The 20,451-nt window shown below is 53.1% G+C and overlaps 2 protein-coding genes across 8 annotated transcripts in view; both read left to right on the forward strand.

Annotated features, from left to right (window-relative positions):
- Nucleotides 1–8,663, forward strand: part of SSH2 (slingshot protein phosphatase 2) — a 252,214-nt gene extending 243,551 nt beyond the window's left edge. For all 5 annotated transcript variants that reach the window (XM_067715348.1, XM_067715346.1, XM_067715347.1 and 2 more), the window contains one exon: nucleotides 1,560–8,663. In XM_067715348.1, the coding sequence (XP_067571449.1) occupies nucleotides 1,560–3,650 (2,091 nt within the window). In that variant the 3' untranslated portion in view covers nucleotides 3,651–8,663. The remainder of the gene's footprint in view (nucleotides 1–1,559) is intronic.
- Nucleotides 8,664–12,384: 3,721 nt separating this feature from the next.
- CORO6 (coronin 6) lies at nucleotides 12,385–20,450 on the forward strand. 3 transcript variants are annotated; one of them, XM_067715368.1, is made up of 11 exons: nucleotides 12,385–12,609; nucleotides 13,765–14,019; nucleotides 15,468–15,590; nucleotides 16,027–16,156; nucleotides 16,253–16,434; nucleotides 17,075–17,194; nucleotides 18,126–18,230; nucleotides 18,317–18,462; nucleotides 18,804–18,861; nucleotides 18,960–19,190; nucleotides 19,285–19,581. In XM_067715368.1, the coding sequence occupies exons 2-11, from the start codon at nucleotides 13,822–13,824 to the stop codon at nucleotides 19,405–19,407; spliced, it is 1,416 nt and encodes a 471-aa protein (XP_067571469.1). In that variant the 5' UTR covers nucleotides 12,385–12,609; nucleotides 13,765–13,821; the 3' UTR covers nucleotides 19,408–19,581. The 3 variants fall into 3 exon arrangements, with proteins under 3 accessions (XP_067571469.1, XP_067571470.1, XP_067571468.1); XM_067715369.1 differs by lacking the exons at nucleotides 17,075–17,194; nucleotides 19,285–19,581 and adding exons at nucleotides 17,569–17,688; nucleotides 20,035–20,450 and having other exon boundaries at nucleotides 12,386–12,609; XM_067715367.1 differs by lacking the exon at nucleotides 17,075–17,194 and adding an exon at nucleotides 17,569–17,688 and having other exon boundaries at nucleotides 12,387–12,609.
- Nucleotide 20,451: the final 1 nt, after the last annotated feature.

Consider the following 20,451-nt stretch of genomic DNA (forward strand, 5'->3'; position numbering starts at 1 on the left):
TGGCATGAGTTCTTATGAGCCGTCTCAGACCAGGGAAAGAATTACTATATATCATCAACTCTAAGACTCACACTTATTCTCATTTTGACTTTTGAAATTGGGTTGCATCTTAAAAAACAATGGTATCTTATGTCAGTATAATACAGTAATTGGGAAGCAAGTGGGGACAGATTTACTCTAACATAAATGAAGTCATTTCACGATTTCAGTGGAGCTGACTAGATTCTTGACATCTCCTGATTGCTGTCTACTTATATTTACCACCTCGTTCACTCATCTGTTCTCTCTCTTCTTAACTACCCCAGGGCAGTTGTTGCCTCTGCTTCTGTCTTCTCCTCTCCCCAAAAGCTATGCCTCTATTTCGTTTCTACCGGGAAAATCAGAATGCCTGAGCTCTCCTTTGGACTAATGGATGTAGTGGCTCTGACAGAAACAGCTTTTCTGCAAAGTTCTGGTCATATGAGCACTCTCTCCGCAGCCCATGCACACACTGGGCCCGCTGTGGCTTCTCTCCCAGCCTTGGCAAGTTTGCCTCTGCCTGATGTCCCAGCAGATTTCTCCCAAAGGCATAACTGATCTTGTTAGTTTGTACTAGCTCTGACTCTTTTTGAAGGAGAAAGACAAGAACAATTCCTAGGGAAATACTGTACCTTGAAGGTTTATAAAAATGTTAACAAAGTAGATTGATGGTCATAATGATGTTGCTTTAAGAGATGTCCAAGGGCCATTTCTAAATTTTGAAATTCTTATTTTTTTACAGTAGGACTTGATTTTGCATTGGCCAGTTTTCTTTGGCCTTGTTCTAAACCCATCTGGGAATATGTAACTGGTGGAACACTAAAATGTCAGATTCGCAGTTTCTAAGTTTGCTCGGGCACGTGGCTGCATAAGCCAAGGAAGAAGCCATGTGAAACCTAGGAACTGTGCAGTCAGATATAGAGTGCCCCCATGTGCTGGGATGCGGCTGCTGGGAGAAGCAGTGGGAGGATATGGACGAAAGCTGGCAGGACAAAGGACAGAAGAGAGCAGTGAGTCTCCAAATCAGACATCCAGCTTCCTCTAACACTGGGCATATTTAAGGTGGCCACTGAGCCCTTCAGTGGAACTCTTCCCCTTGAACCAAGTTAGGATCAAACTGGAAGGGGATAGGTGGGATAGGCTAGAGAGGAAAGGTTTCATTTACCCCAGTATGGCCTAAATCCTGAAGGCTCATGGTCTTAGGAAAATAAGGATTATAGGAGCCTCCAAGGCTACTTGCTGTTTACTTTTGGAGCAAGATACTGGATTAGAATCCTATTTGAGTCAACAGAACACAAGTTTACTAGACAGTGACACAACCTATGACTAATTTTGTATCTCTGCCTTTGATGAATCCGTTTTTTTCTTGTACGACAGAACAGAATACAACCCCAGGCAGAGGACAGTCCCAGGCACTCCATGATTTGTGTCCTCAGAGAGCCAGAAGGTTCTCCTGGATCAGAGGATTAGTAAGCAAAAAATCTGGCATTTTCAATTAGATTACAGTTAGCCATAACCATCTCACTGTTTTCTCTTCTTAGGCAATCTCAGAACTGGTCAGTCCAGACATCTTCATGCAGTCTCACTCAGAAAATGCAATTTCAGTCAAAGAAATCGTCACTGAGATTGAATCCATCAGTCAAGGAGTTGGACAGATTCAAGTGAAAGGCGACATCCTAGCCATTCCATGCCATACACCAAAGAAGCACATCGTCCATGAGCTGCCCCTTGAGAGGGCCCAAGCCGCAGAGAACAAACCTGGAAATCTGGAGCAGAGTGGAGTTTCCTGCACAGCCCAGCCTGAACTAGCCAAAGACTCAGGGAAGTGGGAGCCAGAAGGGTGCCCAGTGGCACACTCATCCACCACAGAGTTGGAAGAAGAGGAACCAGCTGAGGGGGAACCAGAGCTCTGGGGCCCAGGGATGCCCCCGGGTGCCAAGTGGTGCCCCGGGTCCGTGAGGCGAGCCACCTTGGAGTTTGAGGAGCGCTTGCGGCAGGAGCAGGAGCAGTACGGTGCTGCCCCTGCTTGTGCCTCGTTGTCCACTCGTAAGAATTCCAAGAATGATTCTTCTTCTGTGGCAGATGTGGCATCAAAAGGGAGGAGTGATGAAGCCACCCTAGAACATGCATTTGTCCCCAGGGAACCAGAGACGAGCAAGGGCAAAGGGAAATGCAGTGGGTCTGAGGCTGGCTCCCTACCCCATTCTGAGCAGCATGCCATCGTTCCAGCACCCGAGCTGCCGGAGTCTCACCCGTTGCCAGCTCCTCAGAAGTGCCCAGGGTCAGGTCCCAGAACACAGCAGGAAGGAGTCCTGAAGGAGCAGAGGACTTCGGTCTCATGCCAGGGACCTGAGACACCAGCAGTCCCTCTGCCTCTTCCCAAGAAGATAGAAATCGTTGAATACACCCACACAGTCACGACACCTGATCACGGGCCAGAGGGGGAAACAGCCACCAGCGAAAAGAGTGGGGAGCAGGGACTGAGGAAAGTGAAAGTGGAGGAGTCCGTTACTGTCCTCTGTGCACTGGATGAAAATCTGAACCGGACACTGAGCCCCGACCAGGCTTCTCTGCACCCCAGAGCGCTACCTCTGCCTCACTCTTCCTCTCCCGAGCCTGAGCACGGCAGGCCCGCCCACCCAGCCCCCACCCTGAGCAGCCCTGGAGACGGGGGCAACAGCCCAGCAGCTGCCCTGGAGACGGCAGCGCCTTCTGTCAGTCACTCAGCCCACGTACTTGGTGCCAGCTTGGCTTACCTGCATCCCCAGACGGTGGTTCACCTGGAAGGCTTCACAGAGCAAAGCAGCACCACAGACAATGAGCCCTCCTCTGCGGAGAAGGGCAGCTGGGAGGAAAGTCAGGAGGGCCCCCTCTCCAGGGGCAGTGGAGTGCCATATCAGGGCTCCCAGGTAAGTAGCGAAGACCTGTGTTTCATTAGCAGACTCGGTGACAGTGTTGGGGAGCAGCAAGAAAAACTGGACCCATCACCTGTAGCCTGTCAGCTCCCACACAGCCCTAGTAGTGACGGTATAAAGGGTCTCAGTCACAGCCCCAGTGGGGTGAAGGAACGCGCTAAAGAAATCGAGTCCCAAGAGATTTCCCAGGTAGGGCTCCCCAAACCATCGCAAATGAGGCATTCAGCTTCCCTCGCCAAGTTAGGTTACCTGGACCTCTGTAAAGACTGTTTACCGGAGAGGGGGCCTATCTGCTCTGAGTCCCCTCATCTCAAACTGCTTCAGCCCTTCCTCAGAATGGGCTCGGGAATGGAGGCCCAGGAGCCCCCAGAAAACCCAGATGCTCCCCAGAACCTAGAGCCCACCAAGTGGTTCATAGAGCAACTCAAAACAACAGAGTGTATCGCACAGAGCAAGCCGGTGGAGAGGCCCCTTGTACAGTATGCCAAAGAATTTGGTTCCAGTCAGCAGTGTTTGCTCCCCAGGGCAGGACCTGAATTGACTAGTTCTGAAGGAGGCCTTCCTTTGGTACAGACCCAGGGACTGCAGGGTGCAGGCCCAGCTCCAGGGCTGGCTGTAGTGCCCCGTCAGCAGCACGGCAGAACTCACCCCCTAAGGAGACTGAAAAAAGCAAATGATAAAAAACGGACAACCAACCCCTTCTATAATACCATGTGATTCTGAGCCTCTACATGTGACTTTCTGAAAGAAATGTTTGTAAAAGGGGCAGGTGTAATATGTAAGGAACATGCACTTTATTGGTTAATTTTATAATACTTTGGTCATTTTACTGTTCCTGGCGCATGCAGGGTTTGGTTTTTTTCCTCTGTGTGTGTGAGAGAGAGAGAGAGTTTGATTTGGACGGCAAGACCATTTTATCATTTTTTATTTTTGGAAAATGCAAACCTCAAAGAATACTCATTTTCAAAGAACACCTTTATCAAAGGCAAATTGCTGTTTTTCAGTCTACTGCCACCTGCTCCTCATTTTGCCCCCTGAGGGAAGGCATGCTTGCTTGATTGAGGAAGGAAGCAGATGGGGAAGGTGGGGTTGAAGCTGGGAATTGGAAATGCTGCCCCAGGCCTGTGTGATGATGGTTAGGTCTCCAGACCTGATGCATTGGATTCACTGAAGGGGGCAGCCCAACGTCAGCATGCTCTCAGACTTGGTCCCCAGCCCCTTGGAGTTGCCGAAATGGGCAGGTTCTGCTTTGCTCTCAAAGAGGGTCTTCCAGAATTCATTTCTCCTGGTCTCCAGAGTGTATCATTACAAAAAGGCATGATAATTGGCTGGCTTTGTAAACTTATCAAGCAAATACTTTTTTACCCCAAGCAAAGAATTTTATTAAATTTAAAATGAACTCCAAAGGATTTCTGAGAGGTCCTCTCTAGAGGAAAGCAGAAGAAGAGAAGGAGGTGAAATTGGGGGTGGAGAGGCCACCACTGCCCAGTATCTTCCAGGTGGACGGGCTCCACACAGGTGGTCATCCTACCCCACCCCACCCCCCATCCCCTGGAAATGTGCCCTGCAGCATTCTCCCAACTAAAACACAATAGGGACAAGTTTGAAAAACAGCAATTAAAAGTCAGTGTGTTCTTGTAAAGTGAATACATATGTAGGGTTTTAACCCTTTCGTTACTTGAATAATTCTGTGGGCCTTCTAAGTTTAATGGCCATATTTTTTCCAATTTATTTTCCTCCCTCATGCTGTTTCTCCCAGTGCTGCCTATTTTTTTTAATTTTGTAGGTATTTGAATTGTTACATTACATATGTATAACCTCCATTGAATGCAAAGTTTTCTTTTTAATATTATCACTGTTAACACTTGACATAAGTTTTTTTTTTCTTTTTCCTGGAAGATTTGTCATTTCTCTAGTTTATACACAGTACTTATGTACATAATGTTGTCACTTTCTTACATTGTTTTGTTGTTAATGTTGTATGTTGTAGGGTCTTTTTGACTTATCCATTTTAAGAAATAGTAAAGCTGCAACTGGAAAACATACGGACACCACAGAAATAAGACTGATGGGTGTTGGTAGGAATCTGCAGAGTATATATTGATGGTGGTTTTTTTTAAAATGGAGACTTCTAATCACCAGCTCCTGCCAAATTATGCGTTAGTAACTTCCTCCTCAGAGAAACCCCTAAAGGCTCCCATTAGATCACAGTTTGACTGAAGGCTAATTTCTCTTTGAGACTGAAATCCCAGAACGTTGTTCACCACTAGCTGAACCAGAGCCAGGGAGTATATGTGAGTGTTACCGCTGCCCAGGGTGGAAGCTCCTAATGGATTAGGCTGAAGGGCTGCAGGGAGGCCTCGGCCAAGGGCAGGCACCCTTAAATGACCGCGTTTAGGATGCTGTTGCTTTGCTGCTATTGTGGAGGTCCTTAACACAGGAGCACCTGCCGTAAACAAGCCTATTTCAGCTTCTTACAGAAAACATATTTAGCTTGGGATGGAACACCACTGCAGCTCATCAAAACTGAAGAGGTTTGCAAATTTGCTTCCTGTTTGCTTTGGTGGTTGTCCCCATTGCTGAGAGGTTGACCGAGCACAGACCTAAGATTTAGGTTTGGGGTTCATCACAGCACTTAGAGGAAAAAGATGCACAGACTGTCAAAGTGATGTCAGAGGCCAGAGTTCGATGAGGACAGGTGGTATGGTGACCCAAAGGAGAGAGAAAAGGTGGACTGAGGCCACTCGTACGTGTTCAAGAGGAGCTGTGAATCCAGTTGCCGGGTGGAGGCCGTAGTTGGGTCTGACATCACTGCCAGGAGGCAGATTGGACAGAAACCTCCTGCTCTTAAGTGTTTTTATGGTGTAGTAATGATATGTACCTGTGCTGTCCCTAAATAGTTTCCTTAAATGTTCAAATGTGTCATCCACACAGCTTTGTGGCTCCAGGATATTTAATGTGTTGTAAAATGTTTTACTAGGTGGCATGTTCCAGTGTGAGGAGGCTTGCAGGACAGGGTTATGAATTTCCAGGGCTCATCCATCTAAACTGCCCTTTCTTGTTGAGGCAGTTCCATCACCAATATGTTGGCGAAAGGAGAGGAAACTGTGGCAGGGGTGGGAAGAGGAGGCTTTGCATGGAGGTTAAGAGAGTAGCGTCCACTCAGTTAATCCCTTGAGATGGTGACATCCCTCACATTAAGAAGTACACACAGGGTCGACAGTGTTGCACTGTTCTCTCTTCTTTTCCCGGCCACTGTGTTTAATGCTCACTCTCACTGCATTAAAGAACAACAAAGATTGGGAGTGGGGGAACCTCAAATGCTGTGAAGAAAAACAAAACCTTTTTTTTTTTTTTTAAAGAGTAGAGGAGGTCTTGCTCTGCCTTTTTTTTTTAATAATTGTACTTTTTATCATTTAATTTACCTGCCTAAATAAACATTCTCTACACAAGGTCTGTAATTCAGCCATGCCATAGGGTTTTGCCAGCCCTCAGACTCCCAAAACCGAGTGTTCTTGTGCTATTTATGTAGCTGAGCACTGTCCAGGGGAAGTACATGACGGCCTATCAAGAACTTTCTAAACTTTATTCTCTTCAAACGGATAATCTCAGGTGGCCTGTTTCCCTTTTCTGTTCATGGAAAAGCCAGACCCGAAACAGCAGGTCTGGTAGATTGACAGAGATGAGTAGGAAAAGTTTGGACCTCTCGCTCAGTGCCTCTCTTTATTTTGAAAACCATCATAGTCTGACTCAGAATTATTCTGGAGGGATTGTGTGTGTGTGTGTGTGTGTGTGTGTGTGTGTGTGTGTGTGTGTGTGTGTGTAAAAAGTAACACTGTGGTGCATGGGATAAAAGCCCCAGGAGCACACAGATTTTGAGCTGTAATCTGGATGGTTACCTGGTCAGTAGGAAGGAGAGAAACCCCTTTTTTGATTTTAGAAACACTTAGGAGTAGTTTGTACTATAGCAGATACACAGTACAGTAGTGTAGTAATACTCATCTCTCCTCATTTTGGTTGCCTTTCAGATTCCGAATGTTTAGGATCATTCCTAACATTTCAGGCTCTTTATCTAGCATTTTCCTGGTTCTGTACCTTTATCCCAACTGGTATTTCCTCTTTCTCATTTTGGGAACTACCAAGAGCCCCAAGGACAGCCTGAGGATGACAGCCCAGGCTCTGAGGTCCCCTCCTGCTAAAGGGCCCCAGACAGATGGCTCTTGGATAGACTTGAAGCTTCTGAGACATAGCAGCTCACAGAAATCTTCATTTGTTCCATCTGAGGATTTCAGTTCTGAAGTGATCTAGCCATGTTTGGTAAAGATGTTTTTGTGGGAACTGTTTCTCTCTCTCTCTATTTTTTTTTTTAAGAAAGCATTATGCAAAAAGGGTCTCTTTCAAGGGCATTTTAAATTTTTTAAATAAAGCCATTCTTTGGCTTTTTTTGAACTGTTTGTGGATATTTTGTTTACATTGTGAATATTAAAACGTGCATCATCTTGATGGCCACTCAGATTCCTCCTCCAGGCACCTAGCCCTGGCCATCCTGTGAGCCCTCACACTGAGCAAGGTCAGCCTTATGGGTAAGTGGGGAAAACCTGGAGCTGACTTCCATCTGTGTCTTGCACTCCCATCCAACACTCTGTATGGAAATATTCATCATTTCCTCAGTGATGGTGTGTCTTATAGTGATGGTTGTAATGGTGAATGGCTAGTGTCGTTTTTGTCTAATTTTGTTTTGCTTTTTGATGGTAGATGAGATGAAATTTTAGCTATTTCAGCACCAATCCAACTTAAAAACATCTTGGATTTGTTTTCCCTTCCAAACTAAAAGATTAAGGCATGTATTAGGCATAAGTGTATTTGCTGCCGTGACTCATCCGACGGCTATATCAGGAAAAAGCCTCCTGCTACCAAAGCAGGAAGCTGCACACTCCTAACCCTTCTCCAGGGCTTGGGGTCCCTTGATGCCATGGAGAGCTATTGCAAGGTGCTTCTGTACTTTTCTGGCCTGGAAGTGGAGGGTGCCTGCGCCTGGCTCCTGCTATGAAAAGAGAACCAGCCTCACTTTCTCAGTGCCCCAGAGATCTGGGACAGGATTTCTAAACTGGAATCATCCCTCATCAGCTTGAAGATGTCCCAAGGGGTATACGACTAGTGCTGCCATCTGTGTCCTCACAGCAACACTGGTGGCAGCATCCTGTGCACACATGGAGAGCTAATACCCAGGGCTTAACTCAAGTTGATGACCCAGTCTGGAAGCTGGGTAACTGGCCCTGAAATGTTTCCCAATCAGTAAATCCACAGGGAACTGTTTGGTTTTTATGTTTTATTGGAATTTGGTTTGCTTGGCATAGCTTAAGGTGCCTTTTCTTTCTTTCTACTTTAATTTTGTAGGACTTGTTTTAAATGTAGAAAACAAGTCCAAAAGACTCTCCCACTGACTGTTACCTTTGCCCCAGGCCACCCCAAACTTTTATGCTCACATTTTATTAAATAAAGCAGGTGCTCCCTGGAATCTCTGGGACCTTTTTGAGGCGTTTGAAGCAGAATATAAAGAGTGGTCTCATCTCCTTCCTTAATCTTCCTGGTGGTTGGGATGTTCCACTTGTATCATAGGTTTTTTTATTACTGATGTGCTCCGCTGTTTTTAAATGTGAACTTGTGCGCAAATGTGCAGATTCAATGTTCTTGTTACAGATTGAATAAATTTTTATTTTGAAGATGAAACGTGTACTTGATCAAGTGCAACAAAAGAGGGGGTTGCTTAAAGGTGGAGGGATTGGAAGAGAACACTGATGGTAAACATGATGCAATTCCCGTTGATTGATCTCCCTCCCTTAGGAGAGAGCTGAGCTCTGGGAAAAAATATAACTTTCTACCTCTCACAAAATGAAGACTGAATGGGAAATGGGATCACTAAAGATTATTTCAGACAGTGTGGCTCCAATCAAGTGACCACGCTGGGAACTTGCCTGGTCAAAGAGGCTCTTGCCAAAGCCACCACCTGAACGTTAGGAGAATGAATAAGCAAAGGGACCAAAATTCCGCCACCATCTGTGGTACAAAGTGTTCTGGGACAGCTGCCGTGACGCGCCCCAGCAGAGACTGGATTTCTTGGGTAGGTGAATTCTCTGGACATTAACAAGACAGAGTTCACAAGCTTTCGGCACAAGGCACTTCAGTTCACTGAAAGGTTTCTAGAAACAGGGCATGAGTTTCCAAAGAAGTAAAAGCTTAACCCTCTCCCATCATTAGAAGAGAAGAGAAGCACTTGATGTCAGTGGTAGAGGAAGAGAGATGGGGCCAAAGAGCAGTTCCCTAAAACGGGCGCGGGGGGGCGGTGCGGATTGCCTGGTGGTCCAGTGGTTAGGACTCCGTGCTTTCACTGCCGAGGGCGCGGGTTCAATCGCTGGTCAGGGAACTAAGATCCCGCAAGCCCTGCGGCATGGCCAAAAACAAAAACAAACAAACAAAAACAGGCTGGGGGGAGGGGTCTCCACTTCTCCCACCCCTCCACAGACCCATCATGAGATATTTAGTGGTGCCACTCATCACATATAAAGCAGCTCTACTATCTAGGGAAAGCTCAGTTTCCAGAGAAAACACTGCCTTGAACTAAAATTAAGTCAGCCTGCTTCAGTCTGGATCGTCCATATCAAATGAGATGGGCACACCACTGGTCTCTGGCTGGAGTGCCAGAGTGCATGATGGTGAAGGCAAGGTCATTTCACAAAATATTCTAGGGGTGCCTGGAGTCCCTGACCCTGATCGGTCATGGCTTTCTAGCCAAAGCAAATGGACCAAATCATGTCTAAGTTGCCAGGCCACCTCTTCCAGAAAACGGCTTTATGAAAGATGAAGTCTATGCCTATCTTTTATGGATTGCTATTCAGATGGGTAACAGTTCAAATGGATAACAGCAAGGGAAAGCACCAAGTCCAAGTAGCTTCTTCCACTGATTGGCTCTTTGTGCCTTGGCTCCACCTACCCCCAGCTCTGCCAGGCCTTGGCAGCCAGAAGAAGGCTAGAGGGCAGGGCTGAGCCATGCCAGCTCTAAACAACACCTGTAAGTTCCTGCTCTTGTACCTGGAGAGCAACCACCCCCCCACCCAGGTCATGGAACTGAAGGCAGAATGGATTGAAGGATTCCTGCTTCTGGGCTTCCCTGGTGGCGCAGTGGTTAAGAATCCGCCTGCCAATGCAGGGGACACGGGTTCGAGCCCTGGTCCGGGAAGATCCCACATACCGTGGAGCAACAAAGCCCATGCCCACAACTACTGAGCCTGTGCTCTAGAGCCTGCGAGCCACAACTACTGAGCCCATGTATCACAACTATTGAAGCCCGCATGCCTAGAGCCCGTGCTCTGCAACAAGAGAAGCCACCACAATGAGAAGCCCATGCACCACACGCGTGCAGACCCAATGCAGCCAAACATGGACGGAAGGGAGGGAGGGAGGGAAAGAAAGGATTCCTGCTTCCTAGTCCCAGACCCTTACCTCTAGAATGGAGTACCTGGCTCTCTTTAAAGAGGAGAAAAGGAGATGGGAGAAGAAAAACTGCCGTTTCAGGGTAGGAGACAGCATGTCAAATCCCTTCTCTGCCAACAAGTGGTGCAGACTTGAAAAGCACCTGACCCGGCCCTTTTCGCTTTACAGCCCAGAAGAGCTGAAAAAATAGGGTGACTGAGCAACGGCTGAAACTCCAGCTTTGTAATCAGTATAGGCATCCTTTCCTCTGTGCCACAAGCGTATCTCTCAATATCAGCACTTGTGAGAGAAGGTGGCCTTCAGGGAGAGACAAAAATGCATGGTGCTGAAAAGCTGGACACAGACACCAGACCTCTTGGGTAAGAATCTCAGCTGTACTACCTACCAGTTGAGTGATGCAAAAGCTATTTAACCTCTTTGTGCCTCAGTTTCCTCACCTGTAAAATAGGGGTAATAATGGTACCCATCTCAGAAGACTAGTATCAGAATGGAATTAATATGTGTAAAGCCCTTAGTACAGTGTCTAGCTATTGTTATTAAGGAGCTACTGAGTCACTCAGGTGTTTTCCTCCTAATCATGTGCCTGGAATCTTCAGGTAAAAGGGAGATGCCTCATCTACCCTCATGCCCCCCCCCCACCAATGCCATAATTATTTCTGGGGCACCTGTAACAGTTTCTGGTTCTGATCCCCACAAGCCACTGAATACTTGGACTCTTCCTGAGAAACAAGCCTTGTGAGGGCCTTTGAAGTTCCCACCACCTTCCCTCCCTTTACCCCCAATGCTAATCTCTACCCTCTGGAAGGCTGTGTTCCATTGATTTCCAGGTGTGTCCTGGAGAGTGAGAAGTAATAACCGGTCCCCTGTTGCTCTCCAGGGCCTTATGATCCAAAGGAAGAAATCCAGGCAGTGGGTGAGCACTGGAAAGACAGCAGCTACAGGGACTAGTTCTTCACTGGCTGCATTCTGATCAGGTTTCTTTTTGTCTCCTCCTTAACCCTGGTCAATACTCAGATCCGCGGGTCTGGAAGGGAGTGGGAGGGGGCAGGGGCTTCCCTGGAACACAGTCGGGCACCAATTCAAACAAGGCCCTCAAGACTTTAGGAGTCAGGCTGAGTGTCTAAAAGACCCGTGCCAGGGCTCCCCTGGTGGTGCAGTGGTTAAGAATCCACCTACCAATGCAGGGTACATGCGTTTGAGCCCTGGTCCGGGAAGATCCCACATGCCTCGTGTCCACTAGAGAAAGCCCACCCAACGAAGACCCAACGCAGCCAAAAATAATAAATAAATAAAATAAATAATAAATTTATTTTAAAAAACAATGAAAGACCCGTCCGTGCCAGCCGCTTTCCCTTGAACCTGGTGTTCACCTTTTTTTCTCCCACACCCCTATCACCGGTTTTTAGGCTGCTTTGTGCCCTGTTCCGTGGAATCTTCTCTAACGGGGTGAAGTGCCCAGTACAGTGACAGTGGTCGCTATTGCTATTAATAACAGTAACATTCACAGGCCCCTGTCGGGTACCCTCACAGCTGCCCTGGGCCAGCCTAGGCCCTCATCCAAGGGCCCCCAGAGCATCTTCCGGGACCTCTCCTCAGGGGTGTCTGGACGTGCAGTCCCACAGCCCCGGCCCGCCGGTATGGTCTAAATTGGGAGTGTGATTGCAGCAGGAATGCAGCGTGAAGGCATCTGATCTTGCTCGGCCGCCGGCTCTGAGGGGAGCGCGCCCCCTCGTAGGCTCCCTCTCTCAGCGCCCAGCTCTGGGTCTGGGAACCTGGGCCTCCTCAGCCCACCCGCTAGGCGCGGAGCGCGGAGGAAAGCGCACAGCCGGCGCACACACGCAGAATTACTTTTGACGCTTCTCGAAGGCCCGCGGACTGGCCGCGCAGAGTGTGCAGCACTCGACTTTCCCGCCGCCGGAGGGGGCGGGGCCTATGTGACCCCGTCCCTGCCCTAGGTCCGCCTCCGCAGGTTGATGGCAGCGGCAGCTGGGACTGCAGCGACGCCCGGCCCCGAGAGTCGCAGGCAGCGGCCGGAGCGCGCAGCCGAACGCCCGGGCCCCAGACGCCGCGGACACCACGAGAGGCAGTTCCGGTGCCCTGACGCCTCCCTTGGTCCCCAGCGCAGCCCCAACCCCCTCCGCAGAGAAGTCGCAGCGTGAGCGCCCCTCGGCCGGCCCAGGACCAGGTACCCACCCCCCCACCGCCGCCACCGCAGCCAGTGAAGCGGGCGGGGTGTCTGGAGGGGACAGAGGTCTGCGCCCCCTCCCCCCCACCCGCCGCCAAATTCGGTCCCGGGCTGGGCGGACTTGGTGTCTATATTTGGCCGAACAGCGGCCCGCGCGCCCGCGGGGCGCAGACACCTCGTCTCGCAAGAACGCAGTGCCAGGGCAGGAGGCCGGAGAAGGGTGCGGGGAGGCCGGGCCTCAGGCCGGGAGCCGCAGAAGCGTCTTGAAGGGCACAAGGATGCCCGGGGCTGGGGAGGGGCTGGAGTCAGTCGCTGGGGCTTTGGAAGAGCTCGGTGTGTCTCCTGGGGAAGAGCTTAGCTCAAGCCCCAAGCGGGAGAAAAGGCACCTCGCCCTCCCCACTCCACGCCTGAAAATCTGGCTCTAAGCCGGGGGGAGGGGGGTCGAGGACCCCACCCCCAAGAGAATTTAGTAGGAGAGAGGACCCAGAGGAGAAGTGGGGCTGAAATATGGCCGGCAAAAGCCAGAACACAGTGGTGAGGGCCTCTTAGAGAAGCCAGTGCAGAGAGAAGTGGGAGGAGGAGAGATCCACCTTACACTGTGTCCCCCCCACCAACAGCATGGGAGGAAACTGATGAAAACAGTAGCAGGAAGAGCTCAGGTGAGCTAACAGGAGGAACTTCTCCTTGGCAAATTTTTAGAAAAAGGCAAAACCCCATCCACCTAAACTATGCCACAGATGCTGAGTTTAGGATCTTGAGTGGCTGCAGTCCTAGCCCCACAAATGGCCTTAAGCCAAAGCCTCTGATTCTGGACGAGATGCCTCTGGGAGATAAACCACTTCCGTGAAGAGATGCTCATCCAAGCCTGGCAGCGGGAGGGCAGCCTGGCATTGAGGCTCCTCCCCAAACCACTTCAACTTCCAGGAAGCTTTCAGGCCCAGTCAGGCTCCACTGCCCCCCCAGCCTGGCTCTTTAAGGAGAAGTCAGGCCCCAAATCCTAGCCCCTCGAACTAAGCAAAGAACTTTCCCATACATCACCTTGAAGAAAACTCCCTGCTTCTAGGACCGGACTCTATATTAATTTATAGCTGACTCTTGGTCAGATAACCCTTCTCACTTGCCACTCCCCCAACTCTTCCTCCCTCCCTCCCACAGCTACGGGACTAAGGACCAAAATTTGGGCACCGAGATCCTCCATCTCTGCCCCCAGCTATGAGCCGGCGCGTGGTTCGGCAGAGCAAGTTCCGCCATGTGTTTGGACAGGCGGCAAAGGCTGACCAGGCCTACGAGGACATCCGTGTGTCCAAGGTCACATGGGACAGCTCCTTCTGTGCCGTCAACCCCAAATTCCTGGCCATTATTGTGGAGGCTGGAGGTGGAGGTGCCTTCATCGTCCTGCCTCTGGCCAAGGTGAGAGATAAGGGGAAGGAAGCAGGTGGAGGACACTGGCTGTGACTCCTGGGGACTCCTGATAGCCGCCTGTGTTCTCACCTAGTTCCATTCCTCAGTCAGGAGGGCAGTCTATGTGGACTGACTGCTCCCTGTTCCCCAATCACTCAGGGACCAGTTGGGAGGCTCTGTCACCCCTCCTAGAACAGCAGCATCACATCGGCCCCCACCTACTCACAGCCCATCCCTTCTCCATGCAGCACCCTGTTCCCAGCAGGGACCAGGAGCAGGTGATGGATAGTTGGGAAGCAGTGGAGACAGAAGCTGGCCAGATTCTGTTCCTATCTGTCCTGATGCCACACCCCTTATGTTTTTGGTGTCAGGATTTTTGTACGCAGCCCAGGGTGAGCATTGGATTAAATCACACCCTGGAGCAGCACACTGAGGACAGGGTCAGGCTCTGTCTAAGGAGTTCTTGGCCATCTCCCCCATTCTGGTTCTTGCAGTGAGGTAGAATGAGAGCAAAGGGCCAGGGGACATGACATATAAGGCCAGAGCCCCCTCTACTCCAGGGATGGGGGCCAGGCAATGACCAGCACCTTTACTGAGTAGCTTCAAGCCCCTCAGCCATCTCTACCCACAGGATGGCCACTCCAAGGCATGACCTTGACCTGGATTCCGGCTCCTACACCTTGTTAGGGGAGGCCCCACAGGTGGCAAGGTCAGGATGAGGCCTGGCAATAGCCAGTGACTCACTCCAGGACAATGCAGACACCATCCAAGGACATCATCCCCTGGGCTCAAATTTCAGCCGGAGCCACCTCCTCCCCCAGTACAAGTGCCATTCCAATGCCACACGGCCACCCCTCTCCCCTACCGCCTGGTCTGGGTTGATGCCAGCCCCTGCAAAGGCCTCAGAGCCCCCACAAACATACCATAAAGATTAAAAATAGATGGGCCCCAGCTCAGGTTGGGAGACGGCAGGCACAAGGAATGCCTGCTGCTTGTGGTTCCAAGGTAAAGCCATTGACAAGGGGGAGATCTGCCAACTGTGGCTAGGAAAGGACTGTCAAGCACTGCATTGCATCTTACCTTGACCTATTCCACCAGGGGCTTCCCATGGACATTTCAGTTGGGAGAACAGGCCCAAGAACAGTCTCCTCCAAGTAGATGTTTTTAGAAGAGCACTGTACTAAGAAGTCAAGTCTTGGCTCTACCAGTATCTTGCTGTGTGTCCTTGGTTAAGTTATCTTACCTCTCTGTGTCTGATTCCTTGATGTGAAATGACTTCAACTCTGTCTTCCGTGAAGTAGAGGAAGTAGGCCAGATGGGGTTGGAAGAGCAGAAAGGGGGTGGGTTCTGCAAAGAGAAAACAGAAAATAGAGAATTGAGATGTAAACAGATCCACTCCCCACCCCCTGAAAACACACAGGACAGTGGCCCCACATCTCCCTCTCTGACCCCTGCAGACAGGGCGAGTGGATAAGAACTACCCACTGGTCACTGGGCACACTGCCCCTGTGCTGGACATCGACTGGTGCCCACACAATGACAACGTCATCGCCAGTGCCTCAGATGACACCACCATCATGGTAGGAGCCAGGTGGATGCTGCTGGGCTGTTGGGCGGGGGAAGCAGGGAGGGCTGCCTCACTTGTGCTGCAGAAGGTGGTGAGGGAGGTGCTGAGTTCCAGGGCCCTGCCCTGTCCAGCTCCCAGGCTATTTTTAGCTACATGTCCGCCCCCTCCCAGGATGAACTGCTTAGGACTAATTTTAGCCATGGCTACCTTGGGGCCTGAAGAGCAGGGGGGCAGTGCTTTGAAGTCTCCCTGCTCTTGTGAGTAGGCAGGTCTCTGGAAAGCTGACAGTGCCACCTCCTGGCTCCCAGCTGCTTCTGCCCTATGTGGGCAGCATCACATCTTGTCCTGCACTTGACCCTGGGGAAGGGGGGTGGGGGAAGTAAGGGAACAGCAGAGTGACAAAGTGGGCTCCTCATCCCACCTACCGTATGCCTTTTCCTTCTATCTAGGTGTGGCAGATTCCAGACTATACCCCTATGCGCAACATTACAGAACCCATCCTCACACTCGAGGGCCACTCCAAACGTGTGGGCATCCTCTCCTGGCACCCCACTGCCCGGAATGTCCTGCTCAGTGCAGGTCTGGGGGCCTAGGGAGGGGTCCCTACCATAGATTGGGGGGTGTGGGGAGTGGCAAAGGCAGGGCCAGGTGACGGTGCCTGGCCATTCTGGGCAGGTGGTGACAATGTGATCATCATCTGGAACGTGGGCACTGGGGAGGTGCTTCTGAGTCTAGACGACATACACCCGGACGTCATCCACAGCGTGTGCTGGAACAGCAACGGGAGGCTGCTAGCCACCACCTGCAAGGACAAGACCCTGCGCATCATCGACCCCCGCAAGGGCCAGGTGGTGGCGGTGAGTGTCTGGCCTGGCTACGTCCCGACCCCTGCCCCAGGAAGCAGCTGTCAGGCCACTGTCCCCACAATCCCCTGAGCCCCTCGTCCCAGCTCTCACCTCCTCCACCTCAACCCCAGACACGAGCCCTGCCCCGCCGTGTCTGCAGCCACAGCCCCTGCCCTAAGTAAGCCCCCAGCCCGCAATTCTCAGCCCCGCTCCTGTTCCCTCCCCTCCCCTGCATCTCAGAAGCTCAGAGGAGGGCTGCTCGATTTGTGACTGAGGAGGGGAGAAGCTGCAAACTCTACCCTCCCACCAGACCTGCATGAACCGAACCTGCGCCCCCGGACCCCTCTCCTCCCAGCCGGCACCCAGCGCCATCTTCCGGCGCCTGAGCCTGACACTGGCTCGCGGGCAGGCCCCTTTCCAACCTAGCTGACCCGCTGGGCGGGAGATTGGAGGCAACCCTCGCGCGTTGTTTGCCCCAGCTGGGTGCCCAGGGAGGGCGGCGGCACCTGCCTCACCAGCCTCAACCTAAGGCGGGGCGCTGGATGCGCGGGGCACGTGCACGTCTGCGCGGAGTGCGCGCGGCGGGCGCGGCGGGAGCGGAGCGGGGCGGGGCGGCGCGGCGGGCACTCTAACCCACTAACCCCGCGAGCAGGAGCGAGCCCGGCCTCACGAGGGCGCCCGCCCGCTGCGGGCCGTCTTCACCGCAGACGGGAAGCTACTCAGCACCGGCTTCAGCAGGATGAGTGAGCGGCAACTCGCGCTCTGGGACCCGGTAGGCCAGGCCGCGCCGGGCGCACGCGCTCGCTCCTTCGCTGGGTCAGCCGGGAGCGCTCTCTCAGACCGTGGCCCGCGCCCAAGACAGCTGAAGCGGAGCGGGGAGCTCCCGTCTGGGAAGCGCCTCTCTGCTCCCCTGGGAAGCCCGCAGGCATCCCCTGCTCTGAGGGCGCTTAAGGGCTCAGAATCTGCAGAGAGAGGCCCGCGCTCTCCAGGCCTGGGGCCAGCCAGGAGACGCCAGGAAACTGAATATTTAAGACCCCTTTTGTCTCCGCCCCCCACACCCAAGTCAGCAAGTTGGTTGCCCGGCCCTCCAGGCTCCCCAGGGCAGGCAGCTGGGTGACGCCTCTCCCTGTCTCCCCCTCCCCCCAGGAGAGGTTTGCGGCCCACGAGGGAATGAGGCCCATGAGGGCCGTCTTCACGCGCCAGGGTCATATCTTCACCACGGGCTTCACCCGCATGAGCCAGCGAGAGCTGGGCCTGTGGGACCCGGTAACGCAGCTGGACGCTTGGGGTGTGTGCCCCGGGGACTGGCATCACGGGAGAGGGGCCAGGCGCCCCCCACCCGCAGGGCATGCCCACCTGGACAGGGCTGGAGGCTGCTGCCCTCTTTGCAGCGCCTGCCATCCTCACACCCACCCCTCTGCCCAGTTTTGCTGCGTCGCCTGAAGGAGCCCACGCTGGCGCCCCCGCCTGGTGATGCCGAGTCCCTGGGGGTGGTTTGCGGTGACTGCATGCGGCGGTGCAGGGGATATAGGTGCGGGGGACCGAGAGTGGTGTACAGGTGTGGGGTCTGCAGCTCTCTTCACCAGAGTTGCCTTGGGAATGCGTGGGTTTTGGGGAGGGCACGAAGCGTAAAGGAGCTTCAGGGGATCCAGAGCGGCACGGCGAGCGGGACAGGGCTGGTCACGCCTCCTGTGCTCGGGCAGAACAACTTCGAGGAGCCAGTGGCACTGCAGGAGATGGACACAAGCAACGGGGTCCTACTGCCCTTCTACGATCCCGACTCCAGCATCGTCTACCTGTGTGGCAAGGTGCTCGCAGCCGGGAGGGGAGAAGAGGGGGCTGGACCGAGATATCGGGGGCCCGCCCAGCATCTCCGAACCGACTGGTTTTGCAGGGCGACAGCAGCATTCGGTACTTTGAGATTACCGAGGAACCACCTTTCGTGCATTACCTGAACACGTTCAGCAGCAAGGAGCCGCAGAGGGGCATGGGCTTCATGCCCAAGCGGGGACTGGACGTCAGCAAGTGCGAGATTGCACGGTCAGCAGCCTTGCCCTTCCCGCTCACCTGCTTCTGTTCCCAGGTCCCATCCGGGAAGACTCGGGGGCTTCCCCAATAGTGTAGTCTCTGGAAAATAGTGGGTTTTCGGGGGTGGGGGGTGTCATACGGGCTTGTTTCCAGTGCCAGCCCCAATGCTACAGGCTTGACATTCTCTGAACTTCAGTTTCTTCATCTCTTAATGATGATAAACACCCCATTAGGGTGTTTAAAGTGCAATGCATGGTAGGCGCTCAGCAAGTGTTGGCCTCTAACCCCTTGGTCCCGGGCAAAAGTTAAGGGAGTCGGAGCCTGAGCGTGTGCCGATCCCCGCTCCCTTGTAGGTTCTACAAGTTGCACGAAAGAAAGTGTGAACCCATCATCATGACTGTGCCCCGCAAGGTGAGTGGCTGGGAGAGGGGTTGGGCAGGGCTCCGAGGCGGAAAGGAGCGGAGCAGGCCTGGCACCCTGCTCGTTCTCGTGTTCCCCTACACCTGCAGTCAGACCTGTTCCAAGACGACCTTTACCCAGATACGCCAGGCCCCGAACCGGCCCTAGAAGCGGATGAATGGCTATCCGGCCAGGACGCCGAACCCGTGCTCATCTCGTTGAGGGACGGTTACATGCCCCCCAAGCACCGCGAGCTGCGGGTCACCAAGCGCAACATCCTGGACGTGCGCCCGCCACCCGGCCCCCGCCGCAGCCAGTCAGCCAGCGACGCCCCCTTATCGGTAAGGCCCCGCCCTGCTCCACCCAGGCCCAATCTTCACATTCCCCTACCGCACCCCGCCCAACGCCGCCTCTTCCGTCCTCTGCGTCCAACAGCAGCACACCCTGGAGACGCTGCTGGAGGAGATCAAGGCCCTGCGCGAGCAGGTGCAGGCCCAGGAGCAGCGCATTACGTCTTTGGAGAACATGCTGTGCGAGCTGGTGGACGGCACGGACTAGCGCATCGCGCCGGGGACGCTCCAAGCCGGGAGGGCAAAGTGGGGCGGAGCGCAAGCACTCCCGCGCCGCCCCGGCTTTGGGTCCTCTGGACCCCGCCTCTCTGGGCCTGGGCCGGGACTAGGGAGGGAACTCCGCCCCTCGCGGGAGTCCTGGACAAATGAAGCGTTGCGGACACTCGCGTCCGTCTGTGTGCCTCGTACAGGACTCGTACAGGCACACAGCGTACCGGGCTGTGTGCCTCGTACAGGACTCAGCAGGAGCTGGCCTTGGAAGGCCCAGGGTGACGGGGGCCTCAACAATGGTGCTGCACGGCAGGCAGTGTCCCCTTTGTTTCCCTTCCCGCCCAGGGCAGGGAAAGTGCTTAGTATTAGCGCAATGCTTGGGGATGTTGGGGAGCTTGGGCTTGACCTCAAAGGGGTAGCGATTTGACAGGTCTCCCCAGACTGGGGAAAATTACAACGCTTCTCCCTGTAATCAGCTCACTTGACTCCACCACCCTGAGTGGTAAACTCAACGGGCGTCATCCGAGTGCTACGGACATACACAAACGTTGGCTGTACAGCCGGACCCACGGGCTACACCCAGCAGTCTACGGCAGAGGGCTCTCTTCCTTCTCTCCATCTGCAGGGGAGAGGACGGCTTCCTCGCGGCACTCCCGCAGGAGAACCAACCAGAGAACTGGCATGAGGAAGCAGGTTCACACCTCCCCCCTCCCAGACACACACACACGCGCGCCCGCGCGCGCACACACACACACACCCCAGCCCTCTGTTGCGGCCTTGACTCTAGGAGGAAAACAAGACGTACTGAATGAAACATTTTACCAAGTGCTCAGTCTGTGCCTCCTGCATGGGTGGGGATGCTAGACCCCCAGCCCCTGTAAATGCCACCACCAGACTCCTGGGGGCCCTGACAAATGCAACACTCGGCTCAGGACCCACCAGACATCCTCTTACTTCAGAGCCCTCCCCACACTGAGGTTCAGAAGGAACCCTCAACCCGCAGATGGGCGTTCTTCCCCAGTAAAGGCAGGTAGGAAAAGCC

Source organism: Pseudorca crassidens, chromosome 19, assembly GCF_039906515.1.
Source record: "Pseudorca crassidens isolate mPseCra1 chromosome 19, mPseCra1.hap1, whole genome shotgun sequence".
Lineage (NCBI taxonomy): Eukaryota > Metazoa > Chordata > Mammalia > Artiodactyla > Delphinidae > Pseudorca > Pseudorca crassidens.